This window comes from Scyliorhinus torazame, chromosome 29, assembly GCF_047496885.1.
Source record: "Scyliorhinus torazame isolate Kashiwa2021f chromosome 29, sScyTor2.1, whole genome shotgun sequence".
Classification (NCBI taxonomy): domain Eukaryota; kingdom Metazoa; phylum Chordata; class Chondrichthyes; order Carcharhiniformes; family Scyliorhinidae; genus Scyliorhinus; species Scyliorhinus torazame.
In genome coordinates this window covers 39,661,610-39,679,718 of record NC_092735.1, presented here as the reverse complement: position 1 = coordinate 39,679,718, position 18,109 = coordinate 39,661,610, and the positions used below count along the sequence as shown (strand labels likewise).

Here is an 18,109-nt window from a genome sequence, read left to right as displayed (position 1 = left end):
GCTATTGATTAGATGAGCACTGATTTCAAAAAGATATCTTTCACGTGATGCGGATGTCACGTGATGTGAGCATTTATTGCCCACCCCTAATTTCCCTTGAGAAGATGCTCAGCTTCCCTCTTGAACCATTTGATGTAGGTACACCCACAGTGCTGTTAGGACGAGAGTTCCAGATTTTGACCCAGCAACAGTGAAGAAAAGGCGATACGGTTCCAAGGAAGGATGGTGTGTGGCTTGGAGGAGAACTTGCAGGCGGTGATGTTCTGTGCATCCACTGCTCTTGCCCTTCTAGTTGATAGAGATTGCAGAATTGGAAGATGCCTTGGTGAGTTGGTGCAGTGCATCTTGTAGATGGTACACACGGCTGCCACTGTGCGTCACTCTGAATGAATGTTTGTAGATAGGGTGCCCATCAAACGGGCTGCTTTGTCCTGGATGGTGTTGAGCTTCTTGAGTGTTGTTGGAGCTGCACTCATCCAGGCAAGTGGGGAGTATTCCATTACACTCTGACTTGTGCCTTGTAGGTGGTGGACAGGGTTTTGGGGAGATGGGAGGTGAGTTAATTGTCGCAGAATTCCCTGCCTCTGACTTGCTCTTGTAGCTGCAGTATTCATATGGCTCAGTTTCTAGCTGGTGGTCACTCCCAGTGCTCGTCACTGTTTGGCCCATCACTGCCTGGCACTTGTGTGGCACAAAAGTCCGTTCCACTTTTAAGCTAAGCCTGAATCTCATCCAGGTCATATTGCATTTGGACATGGACTGCTTCAGTACCTGAGGAGTTATGACTGATACTGAACATTGTGAAATTATCTGTGAACATTGCCACTTCTGACCTTATAATGGAGGGAAGATCATTGAAACAGGTGAAGATGGTTGGGCTTCGGACACTACCCAGAGGAACTCCTGCAGTGATGTCCTGGAACTGAACTGATTGACCTCCAACAACCCTTTCCCTTTGTGCCAGGTTTGACTCCAAACTGTAGAGGTTTTCCTTCTGACTCCCATTGATTTTAGTTTTTCTAGGGCACCTGGATGCCTATTGGTCCAATACTATCCAGGGCAGTCACTCTCGCCTCCCCTTGAGTTCCATTCTTTTCCCCATATTTGGAGCAAAGCTGTAAATAGACCAAGGTCAGCAGCTGAGTGACCTTGGCTGAGCCCAAACTGAGTGTCAGTGCACTGTAAGTGCCAGTAATTTCCTGCCCCATTCATTCTACCATTATGCAAGCATGTTATAAAGGATTGACAAAATGGACCATTCTGCCCCTCGCACCTTTCTGCCATTCCGCTAAACTGTGGCTGATCTGTGTGGCAAACCCATTTTACCCACCATGGCTCCATATCCCCCAAAATCCTTACCCGACAAAAATGTATCACTCCGTTATGAAATTTGCAACTGACCCCCTGGTTCCTCTGACCCCACCCTCAGCAGCTTTTTGAGAGAGAGAATTGCAGGTTTCCATTAAAATAAAAGCAAATTACTGCGGATGCTGGAATCTGAAACCAAAGAGAAAATGCTGCAAAATCTCAGCAGGTCTGGCAGCACCTGTAGGGAGAGAAAAGAGTGCAGATGACCCTTTGTCAAAGCTATAAGACACAGAAAGTGGGAAATATTTATACTGTGGAGTGAGATGAGTCATAGCCACAGAAACCCAGGGAAACGGGCTACTAATAGCCACAGAAACCCAGGGAAACGGGCTGCTAATAGCCACAGAGACCACGGGGAAAGAGTGCTAATGGCAGTCCCCAGAGAGAACAAAGCGTGTGAAAGGTTCCCATTACCCATTCTGCCAAGACGTGTTTCCTGAAATCTCCCAAGAGTTTAGCTCCAATTTTAAGGACTTTGTTGTGTTATGCTGCTTCGGATAACACAAGCTGCTACTTGATGCAGTCTTAACTAAAGGATGCTCTAGACTCTGAAATGAGTTCAACGTGTTTATTGAACTATTAACACAGTTCTCAAATAAGTTCGACTCTGCTAATCTAACTAGTAACTCAGTCTAACTGTACCAGCTTGCTCTAAGCCACGTGCTGGGGGAAATGCTGCTGACCAACCCTGTCTAACTCTCCAGATGTCTGACTGTGGAAAGAGTCAGGGTGTGTGTGCCTCATCCCTTTTATAGTGTTGATGTCATGCCCCCTTGTGGTGAGGCCACCTCTGAGTGTCCTGACTGCCCATTGGTTGTGTCCTATTCTGAATGTTCATTGGTTGCATGTTTGCATATCATGACAGACTTCTGTTGGACTCTCCACGCTGAGTCTTGTGGTGTCTTCATCCACCTAGCCAAATATTCCATCAATCTCTTAACTTGAGCCTTGTACATGCTGGAGGAAACAAGAGGTGAGCCCCTTGTTGTAGACTGTCCTGCCTTTGTCATTGGTGACCGCATGGTGTGGATGGATCGTTCAGCAGTGGTCAGAGGGAATGTTTGCCGTTTCCGTGTTAGGAAATGACCAATATCTATGTGCACTAATGTCAGCAACTGGTCAGTGCAAACGTTGATGCTGTTGTACAGGTCCTATCATAGCTAGGCATGACTGTTGTGATTGAAAGCGGCTGTTTTATAATTGCAAATTGCTAGCTCTGTGTTGCTCATTGCTCTGCATTAAGCTGCAGTGGTTGTAATTTGCACTGAACATTAAGCAAAAGGAAGACTCTGAAATATTAATGCTCAAACTGCAGATCGGAGCCATGTGCAAAATAAATGGGTGCAGTCTTGCAGCCTGCCACTGAAACAGAATAGCAAACTCAAATAATAGTGCCAAACTCAGTTAGTTTGTAACCGTGTTTAAAAGAGGGGACTTGAGAACATTCAGAAGTGAATAGTTACAACTTCAAATGACTTTGAAGCCCAGCAACAGTTGCAGTAAGAGCTATTATACAAGTTTGTGTGGGGGAGGTGGGTAGCAGATGAGGGAAGGAATGTCTCGTGTGCAATTTTCTTTCTTTTAACCCCAGACTTGTGGGAAGCATTTTAACTGTTTTAAATTGAGCTGTTTTAAATCGACTACAGGGATTGTGTGTGGTTGAAGGGGAGGAATGCTTTTACATGAGTTCTTTGAAATTTATGTTTTGTATTGTAGTTTGTAATATGTAGCCTGCAAAAGAAAAAAAAATTCAAACACTTCTGACCTAAACACACGCAGAGTACTGGATGGGGTATACCCACAAATGAGACAACATCAATCATCCGTTCCGAACCATCCCACTGAGAGAGCAGAGAACAAGCGTGTGTTTTAGACTGAAATAATAGCAGAAAATGCTGGATAAGCTCAGGAGTGCTGGCAGCATCTGTGCAGAGAGAAGCATGAGCGTTTTGAGTCCAATGACTGTTCAAAGCTCCCAAAACAGACCTCAAGGCATTAACTCTGTTTCTCTCCCCACCGATACTGCCATCAAGCCTGCTGAGTTCGTCCAGCATTTTCTCTTTTTGTTTCAGATTTTCAACATCTGTACTTTTCAGTTTTGGACGGAGTTAGTTTCTGTTGTGGAGTGTAACTTGAATTCCGGATTGATGTTGTATTGCACAAAATAGCTGAGTTTATTCAATGTTCTATTTGTATGATATTGTGAACAATTTGATGTAGATGATGCTGTAGGTTCTGCCTTGCTGCCATCTGGTGTTGTCTTACTGTAACGGCAGTACAACCTTTTACAATGAAAACATTGGCTGGACCTCTGGTACAGATCCTTGTTTCAGCAATCTGCATGCAGTCTTTCAGGTTTAAACACAGCTCCTAATGCTTAACGATACCAAAGGGTATTTGATGCAGAGAAACTATCTGATTGAAAGAAACGATCTGATTGCATAAATAAATATTACTGATAGGAATATGTGACAATAAAGCAAATCAAATGTAATACAGTTAAATAATCAACATACAGCTTGAACTTACCTGAGCTGTTAAAAACATTTACCTCAAGGGCAGGTCAGTAATTGTCAAACTGAAATATGTGAAGATTCAAGAAGCAGTTCGCTTGATTGATTGATATTTATTGTCACATGTACTGAAGTACAGTGAAAAGTATTTGTCTGCGGCCAAGGGAACGCACACCGTACGTACATCGTAGACGTTCTGTTGTACAAACACAACATTCGTCTTTACCTGTCATTAGAATTCCCTCCTGCTCTGCAGAGTGACATTCGCTGGCTGAACGTCTGCTGCCAGCTTGTTCCGTTTGATGCTGCTTTTCAGTTGACTACAGGTTTGGGAGTGTGAGAGAAGTATCGGGTAAAGTTTATTTCACTCTCATCATCTTTGCCATTTTAAAACAAAACGTTGGGAGATAATGAGGCAGAGTACTTGTTTTGAGTTGTTCTAATTTGTACGGTAAAGCTCCAAAGATGAGCTATTTTAAGGGAGTATTGGAAATGAAATGTGTTCCTGGGTTATCTCATTCATCTTGTTTCCTGTCTGGTAGCTATGTGTTTACTTCACTATGGCGGGGAAGGGGTAAGCGGTATCTGTAATCGCACCTTTAAGTGCACACATGCCACTTTTCCTGGCTTTTGCCAGAAAACACCATAACTAAGCTCGGGTCAATCAGGTTTGTGTGATAGATGAACCTTGAACCGGCTCCATAACAAACAAATACACTGGAAGAGCGGATATAGTTTCACTTTCTGCCTCTCTTGGTGTACGTCGTAGCACCGTTCTGCCCGAAGCAGCTCCCAGAGTGAGTGGCACCTTGGGAGATTGCTTCACTGCACTTTTACTGCAATGACTTAATTGTATAGCATCTCTTGATAAAACATCTCAGCTTACAGGAGGCCGAGGTCAACATTAAATGGGAAGTGGAAGAATTTGGAGGGGCTGGGGCAAGGGGAAGAGATGAAAGTAAATGATCCAGAACTTGAAGAAGAAAAGCACTTTGGAAAGTGCACTCCAGGCAAGAGGAGCAGAGTGAAGAAGCACTGATCCAGAATCAGAGGGTGAAGGCTGCGGCCTGGGAGGTATGGTTGGAGATGTTTTTACATTAGGGTTGGGCAGGACCTTGAGGAAGTTTCCCGATGAAGACTCGAGAGTTTGATGTCACGGTGCCAGTTGAATTCGACACTGGTGTGACCTTTTTGGAAGAGAAATTGGGGGTGTGGAGCTGATCTTTTAGCAAGGAGGCCCATAAAGACCATTAGAAAAAATAGTTCTTGAGATGATGAAGATTTACACACGTGTCTCAGCAGTGAAGGAAATGAGTTGAGTGGACTTTGGAATGTGGAAATGAGCAGAATTGAAACTCGGTTGCAGCTGCACAGAACAGGATGCTGATTGGATCTAATCGCAATATTAGGACAGCTGGGCTACAGCCGAGAAATGGGTTTTAATGTTTGAGGCCTGGCTATCGGTTTTTTAAGGAGGGAAAGGGTTGATGTTGGAGAAAGAAGGATAGACGGGACTTTTGGAAGCTGCATTGAATTATAGCAATGCCGTTATTTTCTAACTTGGCGCATGCTCGTGCGTGAAGAGACACATGATAGTGGGAATGAGGATAGTGGGAAAATTCCAGTTAAGCAAATTAGATAGCTGTTGATTCATGTGTATGAATATGAATGTTTAATAACAGTTTCTTTAGCTCTTTGTTTGGCTTAGTGAGTGACAGCATTGCCTGATATAGTCTAAAACCATGCAGTTCAAGAAGATCCCCATGGCAACAGCTAGTCTGCCGAGTTAGCCCCCCTCAGGAGAAGTGAGCACTTACCCAGTAATGTGAAAACTGGGTAAAGGGCTGAAGCTAACCTGGGTTATCTTTGGGAAGGCAGGCGAAGAAAACGGGAAAAGATAGGGAATATTAGTGGATGGGAAAATAGTACAACTGATCTTTAAAAGAAGAAGAAGAAATCGCTTATTGTCACAAGTAGGCTTCAAATGAAGTTACTGTGAAAAGCCCCTAGTCGCCACATTCCGGCGTCTGTTCGGGGAGGCTGGTGCGGGTATTGAACCGTGCTGCTGGCCTGCCTTGGTCTGCTTTCCAAGCCAGCGATTTAGCCCTGTGCTAAACCAGCCCCTACGTAAATCTATTAGACTGCGTCGCTTGATCTATTTGCTATTTTTTTTAAGAAACACTCACTATCGGGCAGCACGGTAGCACGGTGGTTACCACTGTTGCTTCACAGCTCCAGGGTCCCAAGTTTGATTCCCCGTTGGGTCACTGTCTGTGTGGAGTCTGCACGTTCTCCCCGTGTCTGTGTGGGTTCCCTCTGGGTGCTCCGGTTTCCTCCCACAAGTCCCGAAAGACATTCTGTTAGGTAATTTGGACATTCTGAATTCTCCCTCTGTGTACCCGAACAGGAGCCGGAGTGTGGCGACCAGGGGATTTTCACAGTAACTTCACTGCAGTGTTAATGTAAGCCTACTTGTGACAGTAATAAAGATTATTAATATTTATAATATAGAGGATCATAACCAAGCCTGATACCCAAGAATAATCCGAGCAAGAGCCTCATATAAATGCTTACTCTTTAGATCTTTTACAAAGCAGCTGATCCCGTGTGGTATTAATAACAAACTAAAAAAAATCTCTTCTCTTTAACTGACTGCTCCCGTTCTTGTACCTCCCTGGGAGGTCGGCGAGGGAGGGGCAAGGGGCAGGGAGGGAGTGGCAAGGGGCTGGGAGGGAGGGAGTGGCAAGGGGCAGGGAGGGAGGGAGTGGCAAGGGGCTGGGAGGGAGGGAGTGGGAGGGAGTGGCAAGGGGCAGGGAGGGAGGGGAGAGGGGGAGAGTGGCAAGGGGCAGGGAGGGAGTGGCAAGGGGCAGGGAGGGAGTGGCAAGGGGCTGGGAGGGAGGGAGTGGCAAGGGGCAGGGAGGGAGTGGCAAGGGGCTGGGAGGGAGGGAGTGGCAAGGGGCTGGGAGGGAGGGAGTGGCAAGGGGCTTGGAGGGAGGGAGTGGCAAGGGGCTGGGAGGGAGGGAGTGGCAAGGGGCTGGGAGGGAGGGAGTGGCAAGGGGCTGGGAGGGAGGGAGTGGCAAGGGGCTGGGAGGGAGGGAGTGGCAAGGGGCTGGGAGGGAGGGAGTGGCAAGGGGCAGGGAGGGAGTGGCAAGGGGCAGGGAGGGAGTGGCAAGGGGCAGGGAGGGAGGGAGTGGCAAGGGGCTGGGAGGGAGTGGCAAAGGGGAGGGAGGGAGTGGCAAGCAGCTGGGAGGGAGGGAGTGGCAAGGGGCAGGGAGGGAGGGAAGGAGAGGGAGTGGCAAGCGGCTGGGACAGAAGGTTGGTTGCAGTGGAGAAACTAGCCTGCAGACTGGGGATTGGTGTCTGGATAGTCACATGGTTAGAACAAGCAGCATTCACAAAATGGCCTGGAGTTTCACAGGAGCAGTTGGGGAAATGAGTGAGAGATTAAATGGATTTCAAATAGTAGTTGAAGTAGTTTGCACAGAGGAAGTAAGAATGAGGAAAACTAGATAGATGCTAGATGCACAATTTACAGGGCGCAAGAAAATAAACTCCGCTTGTAGATTGTCACAGTAACTTGTAAGCCTACTTGTGACACTAATAAAGATTTTTTTTTTTTTTCTTTTAATAAATTTAGAGTACCCAATTCATTTTTTCCAACAAGGGGCAATTTAGCGTGGCCAATCCACCTACCCTGCACCTCTTTGGGCTGTGGGCGTGAAACCCACGCAAACACGGGGAGAATGTGCAAACTCCACACCCGCAGTGACACAGAGCCGGGATTCGCACCCGGGTACTCCGTGCCGTGAGGCAGCAGGGCTAACCCACTGCGCCACCGTGCTGCCCTAAAGATTATTATTATAACCCTGCAAGCCCTCTGAAAGACCCAACTACCTGCCTTGTTTCTGTGATCTTTACAGATATACATCTGTTTTTCTTTTTCAAACTTGTTAAAACAGCTTTATCAACTTGTGCTCTGTCTTGACTCTTACCAGTTTTATTGCTGGCACACAAACCTTTCATCCATTCCCCCCCCCCCCCCCCCCCCATTAAAAAGTTATTGTTTAATGTATGTTTCCTTCGCTTTTTCCTCCCCATTTGTATCCCCTCCTATTTTTCTACCGTTAAATTACCTATTTGGTTTGGTGCCATTTTGGTTGAGGAAAATATCAGCCCTGATTGAATGGCGGAGCAGACTCGATGGGCTGAGTGGCCTAATTCTGCTCCTATGTCTTACGGTCTGACAGATGACTGCAATTAAATCAAATTAATTTTTGTGAGATTGCAGGTAAGGGAAGTCTTTCCCGTTGCCGAAGCTACTTAGCTCTGCAGCCTCACTACTGGGATTGTCTAGAATGTAGTTCTAGTTTACACCACTAGATGCTGCAGTTAGTAATGAGAACATGTCCTGAGGGGAAGAAAAAAGCCTTTTCTAAACGCAGCATTAGAGTTGCTAAAATGGAGGCGCGATAAACATTTGAGATCTGCAGACACAAAAGGTGGCAAATTTCTTATTAAATTATGGTGATGAGAAGGTTTAAGGCTGTGTTATACTTCAACACTGGCAATCAGCATGAATGTTGGGGTTGTAAATTTTACTCTGGTTACGATGCAAGCTGAATTAAAATAGCGTATCATGTTTCGCATTTGTGGCAACTGCATCTTTGAAAATCCTGGGGTTTTCAGACAGTAACTGGGTTGCATTTAAATGCTGGTGGAAGCAGTTAATTTTAACTGGTGCAGAAGGCTTTAGATGTTGGAATTCAAGAAAATCTTGAAACCAGTTTGCCCAAATTAGGTCTCTTTGGAAAGATATACTTAAATGTTCAAAATTTGAACTGCGATGTAAGCTGCATTATTTTCCTCAATCATGCACGTAAATCGTGATTTTAAAAATTGTACCGCTTTCTAGCCCATAAATAATTCGCAATGAATTTGTTTCAAAGTGCCTACTTTGCTGAATATTCAGGCTATATGTTTTTTAAGGAATATTCCTAAGCTGTGAAATATTTTTGTGCATGTAATAGCCTGCTAGCTGTGGATGTCTAGGTTTAACCGGTAGCATTGCCACTTAAGCAAGGAACTAGAGGGAGCCTTTGGAACACAATGGATCGGCATCTCAGGGAGGCAGAGAGAAAATCAGCCTTTTAAATTGGCACAAAGTGATGTATGAAATGTTGTTTGGTGAATCGTCTTATGGAAGCTGTTGTGTTCTTTTCCTTAGGATTCAGCATTGGAGTTCAAAGATTGTGCAGAGCGGATTGACCTCATGGTAAGCAAGTTTGCTGTTTTTGCTTGGCAATCTAAATTTATATATAAATAGTCAGAATATAATGCCTACCACTTCTCAATCGCAGACATTTGCAATGAAATGCATTTTTAGAAAAAGTGCCTGCCAAAATCGCTTACAAATTTCCTGATTTTTATTCTGAGCAACTCAATGTAAATGGGGCTTTTCAAGCTATAGACAACATTGAAAGCAACGCTGGATAAGCCCGCTGTAGAATGTTGGAGATTATCACAATCGTACCTGTGTTTGTGTTAGCTGTCTTGTATCCTTTTATATCCCTTTTGAATCTACACGCAATTCTCTTTTATATTAGAATTACTGCCTCAATAGTCACTTGTAGTAAAAAAAATTATATTGCAATATCCCTCTCAAGCATTTCTCCATATCTGTAGTCATGCATTCCTGGGATCAGTACTCACATTGTGGTGTATTCATGTAAAAGTGAAGCCTTGAATTGGGCAATGGCTGAGCAAGTTTTATCCAGTGAATAGATCAGCAAGGTCCCAAGCTTTGTGCGGTGTCTAGAAGGACAAGAGCTGCAGGTACCTGGGAACCCCACCACCTGGAGGTTCCCTCCAAGTCACTCACCATCCTGATTTGGAAATATATCTGCCGTTCCTTCACTGTCGTTGGGGCAACATCCTGGAACTCCCTCCCTAACAGCACTGTGGGTGTACCTACACCTCAAGGACTGCAATAGTTCAAGAAGGCAGCTCGCCACCACCTTCTCTAAAGCAACTAGGGATGGGCAATAAATGCCGGCCTGACCAGCGATACCCGCATCCCGTAAATGAATAAAAAAGAACTAATCTCAGCCAGCACTGTAATATGCAGCACTGCAAGTGGCCTCACTCATCGGGGAGGGGGGGGGGGGAAGAGAGCCATTAGGGTTCTTGTTTGCTAGCACAATCCATTAACCTCTGCTGGAAGAGAAAGTGTAAACATTGGCTAAGGACATGATCAAGTTTAATTGATGTCCAACATTGATCTTTCAACCAACATCACTGAAATAGATTGTGGTCAGCGACCTCATTGCTGTTTGTGGGGCCTTGCTATCGGCAGGTTTATGACCATGTTATGATGGTGATTACATTTCAAAATACTGATCGACTGGGAGCATTTTGGGGTGACCTGAAGTCGAGAAATGCACTACGAGTAAATTCTCTCCATAAATGAGTTGCAGTCCACATGGTCTTTGAGACTCAGTCCAGAGTTAATGACTGTCCTATTTTTCAGTAGCATGTGGATCTCTTTATCAATTCAGAAGTAGAAATATCGCATTCGGAACCAGATCTTTAGCAGTGAAATTACCACGAAGCTGCAAAACAGTGAATCAAAACCTGGCAATTTATCGTTCAGCATAAAACAATACTGTTACATATTGATCATAATGACATTGCCGACAGACTATCTGGCATTGGGGAGTGCAGCACAATGGGGAGCAGGTTGTACAGCAGAAATTCAAAGCTACATTCTCTGGTTGTGAAGGAAAGTGGGAACATACCTGTTTCGTACCGTTGGAAAAATTTGGATTTGTGATAGCTGCGTGAGCTGCTGGATTCCTGTAAACTCCTGCTCAATTTGGTATTCTGGATCAATTAAAGATCGGAATTCTGTCTTATCATTTAAACGTTGGGATTGATGAATTTTTACAGTGTTTGATGAGATGTGGGTGTTGCTGGTAATGATTTGTTGTCCATCCCCAATTGCTCTTCAGAAATGGTGGTGGTGAGTGTCCTTGAACTACTGCAGTCCATCGAGTGTAGGTACACCCACAGTGATGTTAGGAGTTCCACGATTTTGACCAACAACAGTGATAGTAACAGATTATGGAATCATAAAATGGTTACAGCTCAGAAAATCACCCCATCTTCTCTGTGTCAGTTCACTGCGAGAGTGACCCAGCTAAACCAACATGACTAATCCATTTGTAAAGGGATCCCCCCCCCAGGAAAGCAGAGAACCACTGCAGTAGTATACTAGATGCCTAAGCGATGAGCACTGGCAGTTGTACATTCTGAAAACTGTTGACCAGCTCTGCTCCAGTCTTCTCGGCTTTTCTTAAGTCATTCCCGATCAGGGATATCGAGAGGTTGCGATCTGTCTTTAGCTTTCTGTTCTATCCTCCCTTTCTCATTCTCCACGCCCACACCTCCTCCTGCCTTTCCACCACCCCTCCCACCAGGGGACGGATTTCACCATTACATCTCCCTGTTGATGAATGACGAGAAAAGGTATTTTGGTAGTACAGAACTTGAGTATTGCTGGAAAAAGGAGACATGCTGTCGAAGCTTTTCGTCAGGACAGATGGCAAGAATGCCTATGGTGAAGGACACAACAATTTATATTGCACGAGAAGAGAATGCTGATAGGTTGGCAAATAGATTCTGATTGCTAGAGGTGTTGCCATGGAGAATGCACCAGGGAACAGTTAACTGCCAAGCTTTTGTTTCAATTCAAACCATGCAGGTCGTCTCTGGTCAAGGCATTGCCATGGGAATAAACCAGGACTAACCCCTCCAGACATGCTCCTTCTGTCTGCAAAGGACAGGGCCCTGTGTGGGAATATATGTAGCTTCTAGCACACATAAGTGAGCCACAAGCGTGCCCTGCTGATAATCTTAAATTGGCTTTCAGTTTAAGTCCGAGCACAATGAGAAAGTTCTCATGTACAGTATGTCCATTTCAGCATTACGAAAGAAAGGTTTAGAAGATAAAGGCAGCACTCAGTTCCTCCTTCTGGTATAAGGAGGCAGTAATTTTAAAAACTAAATATTTTTCATATTTTTGTGATGGTTGTATGAGCATATTTGGAGTATTCCTCTAGTTTAGGGGGATTTTTCACTTGGGTAACTAGTAATTCTTGGTAAAACATCCCATCAGATCTGATGGTCCCAGGATGGATAATTCAATTCTTTAATGTGCGATTGAGAGTTAGAGTAATGAGCTAACACCACAGTAATCATGTTGTGTTAGGAGAGCTTCAGGCTGCAGATAAATCAAATACATTGTGAACTCATGTTCTCTGCTACTAGGTACCCCTCCTTCTGACGTGGACATAGAACATAGAAAAATACAGCACAGAACAGGCCCTTCGGCCCACGATGTTGTGCCGAACCTTTGTCCTAGATTAATCATAGATTATCATAGAATTTACAGTGCAGAATGAGGCCATTCGGCCCATCGAGTGTGCACTGGCTCTTGGAAAGAGCACCCTACCCACGGTCAACACCTCCACCCTATCCCCATAACCCAGTAACCCCACCCAACACTAAGGGCAATTTTGGACTCGAAGGGCAATTTATCATGGCCAATCCACCTAACTTGCACATCTTTGGACTGTGGGAGGAAACCCACGCACACACGGGGAGGATGTGCAGACTCTGCACAGACAGTGACCCAAGCTGGAATCGAACCTGGAACCCTGGAGCAATTGTGCTATCCACAATGCTACCTTGCTGCCCTTAAGAACAAATTAATCTGCACTATTATCATTCTACCGTAATCCATGTACCTATCCAATAGCCGCTTGAAGGTCCCTAATGTTTCCGACTCAACTACTTCCACAGGCAGTGCATTCCATGCCCCCACTACTCTCTGGGTAAAGAACCTACCTCTGACATCCCCCCTATATCTTCCACCATTCACCTTAAATTTATGTCCCCTTGTAATGGTTTGTTCCACCCGGGGAAAAAGTCTCTGACTGTCTACTCTATCTATTCCCCATATCATCTTATAAACCTCTATCAAGTCGCCCCTCATCCTTCTCCGTTCTAATGAGAAAAGGCCTAGCACCCTCAACCTTTCCTCTCCATTCCAGGCAACATCCTGGTAAATCTCCTTTGCACCTTTTCCAAAGCTTCCACATCCTTCCTAAAATGACGCGACCAGAACTGCACACAGTACACCAAATGTGGCCTTACCAAGGTTTTGTACAGCTGCATTATCACCTCACGGCTCTTAAATTCAATCCCTCTGTTAATGAATGCTAGCACACCATAGGCCTTCTTCACAGCTCTATCCACCTAGATCTATGAACATGGACCCCAAGATCTCTCTGCTCCTCCACACTGCCAAGAACCCTACCGTTAACCATGTATTCCGCATTCATATTTGTCCTTCCAAAATGGACAACTTCACACTTTTCAGGGTTAAACTCCATCTGCCACTTCTCAGCCCAGCTCTGCATCCTATCTGTCTCTTTGCAGCCGACAACAGCCCTCCTCACTATCCACAACTCCACCAATCTTCGTATCATCTGACCCACCCTTCAACTCCCTCATCCAAGTCATTAATGAAAATCACAAACAGCAGAGGACCCAGAATTGATCCCTGCGGAAAGCCACTGGTAACTGGGATCCAGGCTGAATATTTGCCATCCACCACCACTCTGACTTCTATCGGTTAGCCAGTTCGTTATCCAACTGGCCAAATTTCCCACTATCCCATGCCTCCTTACTTTCTGCATAAGCCTACCATGGGGAACCTTATCTAATGCCTTACTAAAATCTATGTACACTACATCCACTGCTTTACCTTCATCCACATGCTTGGTCACCTCCTCAGAGGATTCAATAAGACTTGTAAGGCAAGACCTACCCCTCACAAATCAGTGCTGACTATCCCTAATCAAGCAGTGTCTTTCCAGATGCTCAGAAATCCTATCCCTCAGTACCCTTTCCATTACTTTGCCTACCACCGAAGTAAGACTAACTGACCTGTAATTCCCAGGGTTATCCCTATTCCCTTTTTTGAACAGGGGCACGACATTCGCCACTCTCCAATCCCCTGGTACCACCCCTGTTGACAGTGAGGACGAAAAGATCATTACCAACGGCTCTGCAGTTTCATCTCTTGCTTCCCATAGAATCCTTGGATATATCCCGTCAGGCCTGGGGGACTTGTCTATCCTCAAGTTTTTCAAAATGCCCAACACATCTTCCTTCCTAACAAGTATTTCCTCGAGCTTACCAGTCTGTTCCACACTGTCCTCTCCAACAATATGGCCCCTCTCATTTGTAAATACTGAAGAAAAGTACTTGTTCAAGACCTCTCCTGTCTCTTCAGACTCAATACACAATCTCCCGTTACTGTCCTTGATCGTACCTACCCTCGTTCTAGTCATTCTCATATTTCTCACATGTGTAAAAGGCCTTGGGGTTTTCCTTGATCCTACCCGCCAAAGATTTTTCATGCCCTCTCTTAGTTCTCCTAATCCCTTTCTTCAGTTCCCTCCTGGCTATCTTGTATTCCTCCAGCGCGCTGTCTGATCCTTGTTTCCTCAGCCTTACATAAGTCTCCTCCTTCTCTGACTTGTTAGACATTCAACCTCTCTTGTCAACCATGGTTCCCTCACTCGACCATCTCTTCCCTGCCTGACAGGGACATACATATCAAGGACACGTAGTACCTGTTCCTTGAACAAGTTCCATATTTCACTTGAGTCCTTCCTGACAGCCTATGTTCCCAACTTATGCACTTCAATTCTTGTCTGACAACATCATATTTACCCTTCCTCCAATTGTAAACCTTGCCCTGTTGCACGCACCTATCCCTCTCCATTACTAAAGTGAAAGTCACAGAATTGCGGTCACTATCTCCAAAATGCTCCCCCACTAACAAATCTATCACTTGCCCTGGTTCATTACCAAGTACCAAATCCAATATGGCCTCCCCTCTGGTCGGACAATCTACATGCTGTGTGAGCTTCCTGGACACACTGCACAAACACCACCCCATCCAAACTATTTGATCTAAAGAGTTTCCACTCAATGTTTGGGAAGTTGAAGTCACATAACCCTTCCCCCAACACTGATACTGCTCCCCCCCCCCTTCTCTCTGAGGCTGCCTTCTCTTCCCCAACTCAGGCCGTCCTTCCCCTCCCTGTGAGGCTGCTTCCCCCCCCCCCCCCCCCCCATCCCGTCCCTCCTATTGGCATGAGGCTGCCTTCCCCCTTCCTCTGCCTTCTTCCCTTCTCTGGCTGCAATGATTTGTGCTATCTCCGTCTAATATTGATACTCTGCCTTTTTCCAGCCATTTGAACGCTTGAATCAAGAGCTTCTTGGCTGTGGTCGTTTATTACCAAGTAGTGTTTTATATAGTGTGGTGATAAAGGGGTTACTTTGAAGTTTTAGAAAAAAAATGTGGCCTTAAATACAACCCTCACCAATTATGTTCTGCCATCTGGTAATAGGGTCCATTTGGCTGTGTGGCTTGATTTGTACTTGAAATTGTACCTGGGGAGTGAGGAATGCTATCTGTTAACTATAGCTTTGCAGATAATTGGTTTCACAGGCTGCAGATGGACAAATGAACCATCAGGGATGAAATAAATGGAAATAGCTTCATTTTGCAGGTTTGCCATGTAGAATCGGGATCTATGACCAGGAATTGATTTTTTCATGAATAATGTTTATCTCCCACAAATGGCGGCACGGTAGCAGAGTGGTTAGCACTGTTGCTTTATGGGCAGCATGATGGTGCAGTGGTTGGCACTGCTGTCTACATTGCTGAGGACCCGGGTTCGATCCCGGCCCCGGGTCATTGTCTGTGTGGAGTTTGCACATTCTCCCCGTGTCTGTGTGGGTTTCGCCCCCACAACCCAAAGATGTGCAGGGCAGGTGGATTGGCCACGCTAAATTGCCCCTTAATTGGAAAAAAATTAATTAGGAACTCTAAATTTATTTATTTTAAAAAGCACTGTTGTTTCACAGTGCCAGGGACACAGGTTCGATTCCCGGCTTGGGTCACTGTCTGTGCGGAGTCTGCACATTCTCCCCGTGTCTGCGTGGATTTCCTCCAGGTGCTCCGGTTTCCTCCCACAAGTTCCGAAAGACATTAGGTGAATTGGACATTCTGAATTCTCTGTATAACCGAACAGTCGCCGGAGTGTGGCGACTGGGGGATTTTCACAGTAACTTCATTGCAGTGTAAATGTAAGCCTACTTGTGACAATAAAGATTATTATTAATGTTCTGCAGTACTGTCGCTGTGTGGATGAGAGGGAGGAGAAGGGAACCTTCCTCTATAAGCAGTAGGAAAAGTGTTGGTGGAAATGAGACATTACTCAAACTTGCTTTTTTCTAACATCCAATAGCTCCCAGATCAAACCTTCAGAGGTTTGATGGATAAAGCGTCTGCACCATGTTGACAAACGTGTGGGCTGCCGAACACGTGTTGACACTGACAGATAAAATTGTGATGTTCCAAGGTCGTGATAAATCTGTAGTCTCGCAGTCCCAAACCTAATTTGAATAATTGCATGCAAACATGTTGGATTAGTTAATATGTCTGATAGCATTAGAGTCATTGCACCAACACGTCAGGCTGCAGCACCTCGCCTCTTAGCCCATTGTACCCTGACTGACATTGTTATGGGGCAGCTAGAATGTAGCCTTTGTTCACAATTGTGCAGACTGAAAGGATTCAATCCTGGGAGTGAATAATCGACATTACTGGATCCAGTCCTTCGTATCCTGTCAAGCTCATGTTCAGGTTTACAATCCTTTGCGTCCGATTCCCACTTCTCTATGTTTACCTTGCAGTTTGCATTCTCTGGCAGCCTTGAAGTGTCAAGTAGCTTTTCACCTGATTGGAATGGTTATAATATTGTCCGTCTGGCATTGGATGATTTTATCTAATTTCCTTCTCCTGGCTTAAATAGTGGCACAACCTGCACATTTTTACATTCTAAAAGAACCATTCCTGAATGGAGAGAACTTTGGCAAATTCTAGTTCAAATATCCTGGGGATTTGTTGCTCTTTGGTGTCGTTATTTTCTCTGTATTTTGCTTCAGTTAGTTTTGGAAGTCTCTATCCCTAATCCATGGGATATCTGCATCACTATCCTCTTCCTCTACTGCAAGTACTGAGGCAAAGTGATTTTCAGCATGTCAACCATTTCCTCGTCATTTATAGAATCACTGCTGTGAGTTTTCAAGGACCCTGTCTTGCTCCTGACCATCCTTTCTTTCCGAATCCAAGTGTAAAAGATTTTTATTAATTGAGACCTCTTTCAAGCTTTTCATATTGCCTTTTCTATCTGTTTTGTTATCTGTTGTTCATTACATCTCACTAAGGATATATGCTTTATTTTTGCATTTTGTGTGATTTTTGTTTAATGTTATATTTTACTCTCTCTTTGTCCATGGCTGCTTATTCTTCCTGGTAAGTAGAGCTCTTGCCGCTTAGGGGTAGTATCACCAATTGTTTTCTGAACACCTTCCGCTCGTCTTCCGTTGTTTTTCTGATGAACAGATATTTCTCAGTTTATGATGGACAGTCTCTTTCTGTTTTATCACACTGATGTCAGTCTTACTTAAATCTAGAATTTTAGTTGTTTCACCTTTCTCCCTTTCAAACATTGTGTTCAGCAGGATCAGACTTTGATTCCTTTGACATCAAAAGGTTTATAATTTGGTTCTCCCCGTGTCTGTGTGCGTTTCGCCCCCACAATCCAAAAGATGTGCAGGGTAGGTGGATTGGCCACGCTAAATTGCCCCTGAATTGGAAAGAATGAATTGGGTACTCTAAATTTATAAAATACAATTTTTAAAAATTCTCATTTGGGGTCGGCACGGTGGCGCAGTGGTTAGCACCGCAGCCTCGCGGCGCCGAGGACCCAGATTCGCTCCCGGCCCCGGGTCACTGTCCGTGTGGAGTTTGCACATTCTCCCCATGTCTGTGTGGGTTTCGCCCCCACAACCCAAAGATGTGCAGGGCAGGTGGATTGGCCATGCTAAATTGCCCCTTAATTGGAAAAAAAGAATTGGGTAATCTAAATTTATAAAACAATAATCATTATTCAGAATTGCACAACGTGAGGGATCCGTACAAGCTGAGGGCATGTGCAACTTCTTCTTTCTTGCGATGTGATCAACTCTGGCTAGGCCAGATTTGTTGTCCATCCCTAATTGCCCTTGAGAAGCTGGTGGTGAGC

General features: G+C 44.9%; 1 protein-coding gene across 1 annotated transcript in view; it reads left to right on the top strand.

Moving 5' to 3' along the window:
• LOC140404097 (RNA binding protein fox-1 homolog 1-like) overlaps nucleotides 1-18,109 on the top strand; it is a 385,076-nt gene that overhangs the window by 110,027 nt on the left and 256,940 nt on the right. Inside the window, exon 3 of the mRNA XM_072492499.1 lies at nucleotides 9,106-9,153. Within this exon, the coding sequence (XP_072348600.1) occupies nucleotides 9,106-9,153 (48 nt within the window). The remainder of the gene's footprint in view (nucleotides 1-9,105; nucleotides 9,154-18,109) is intronic.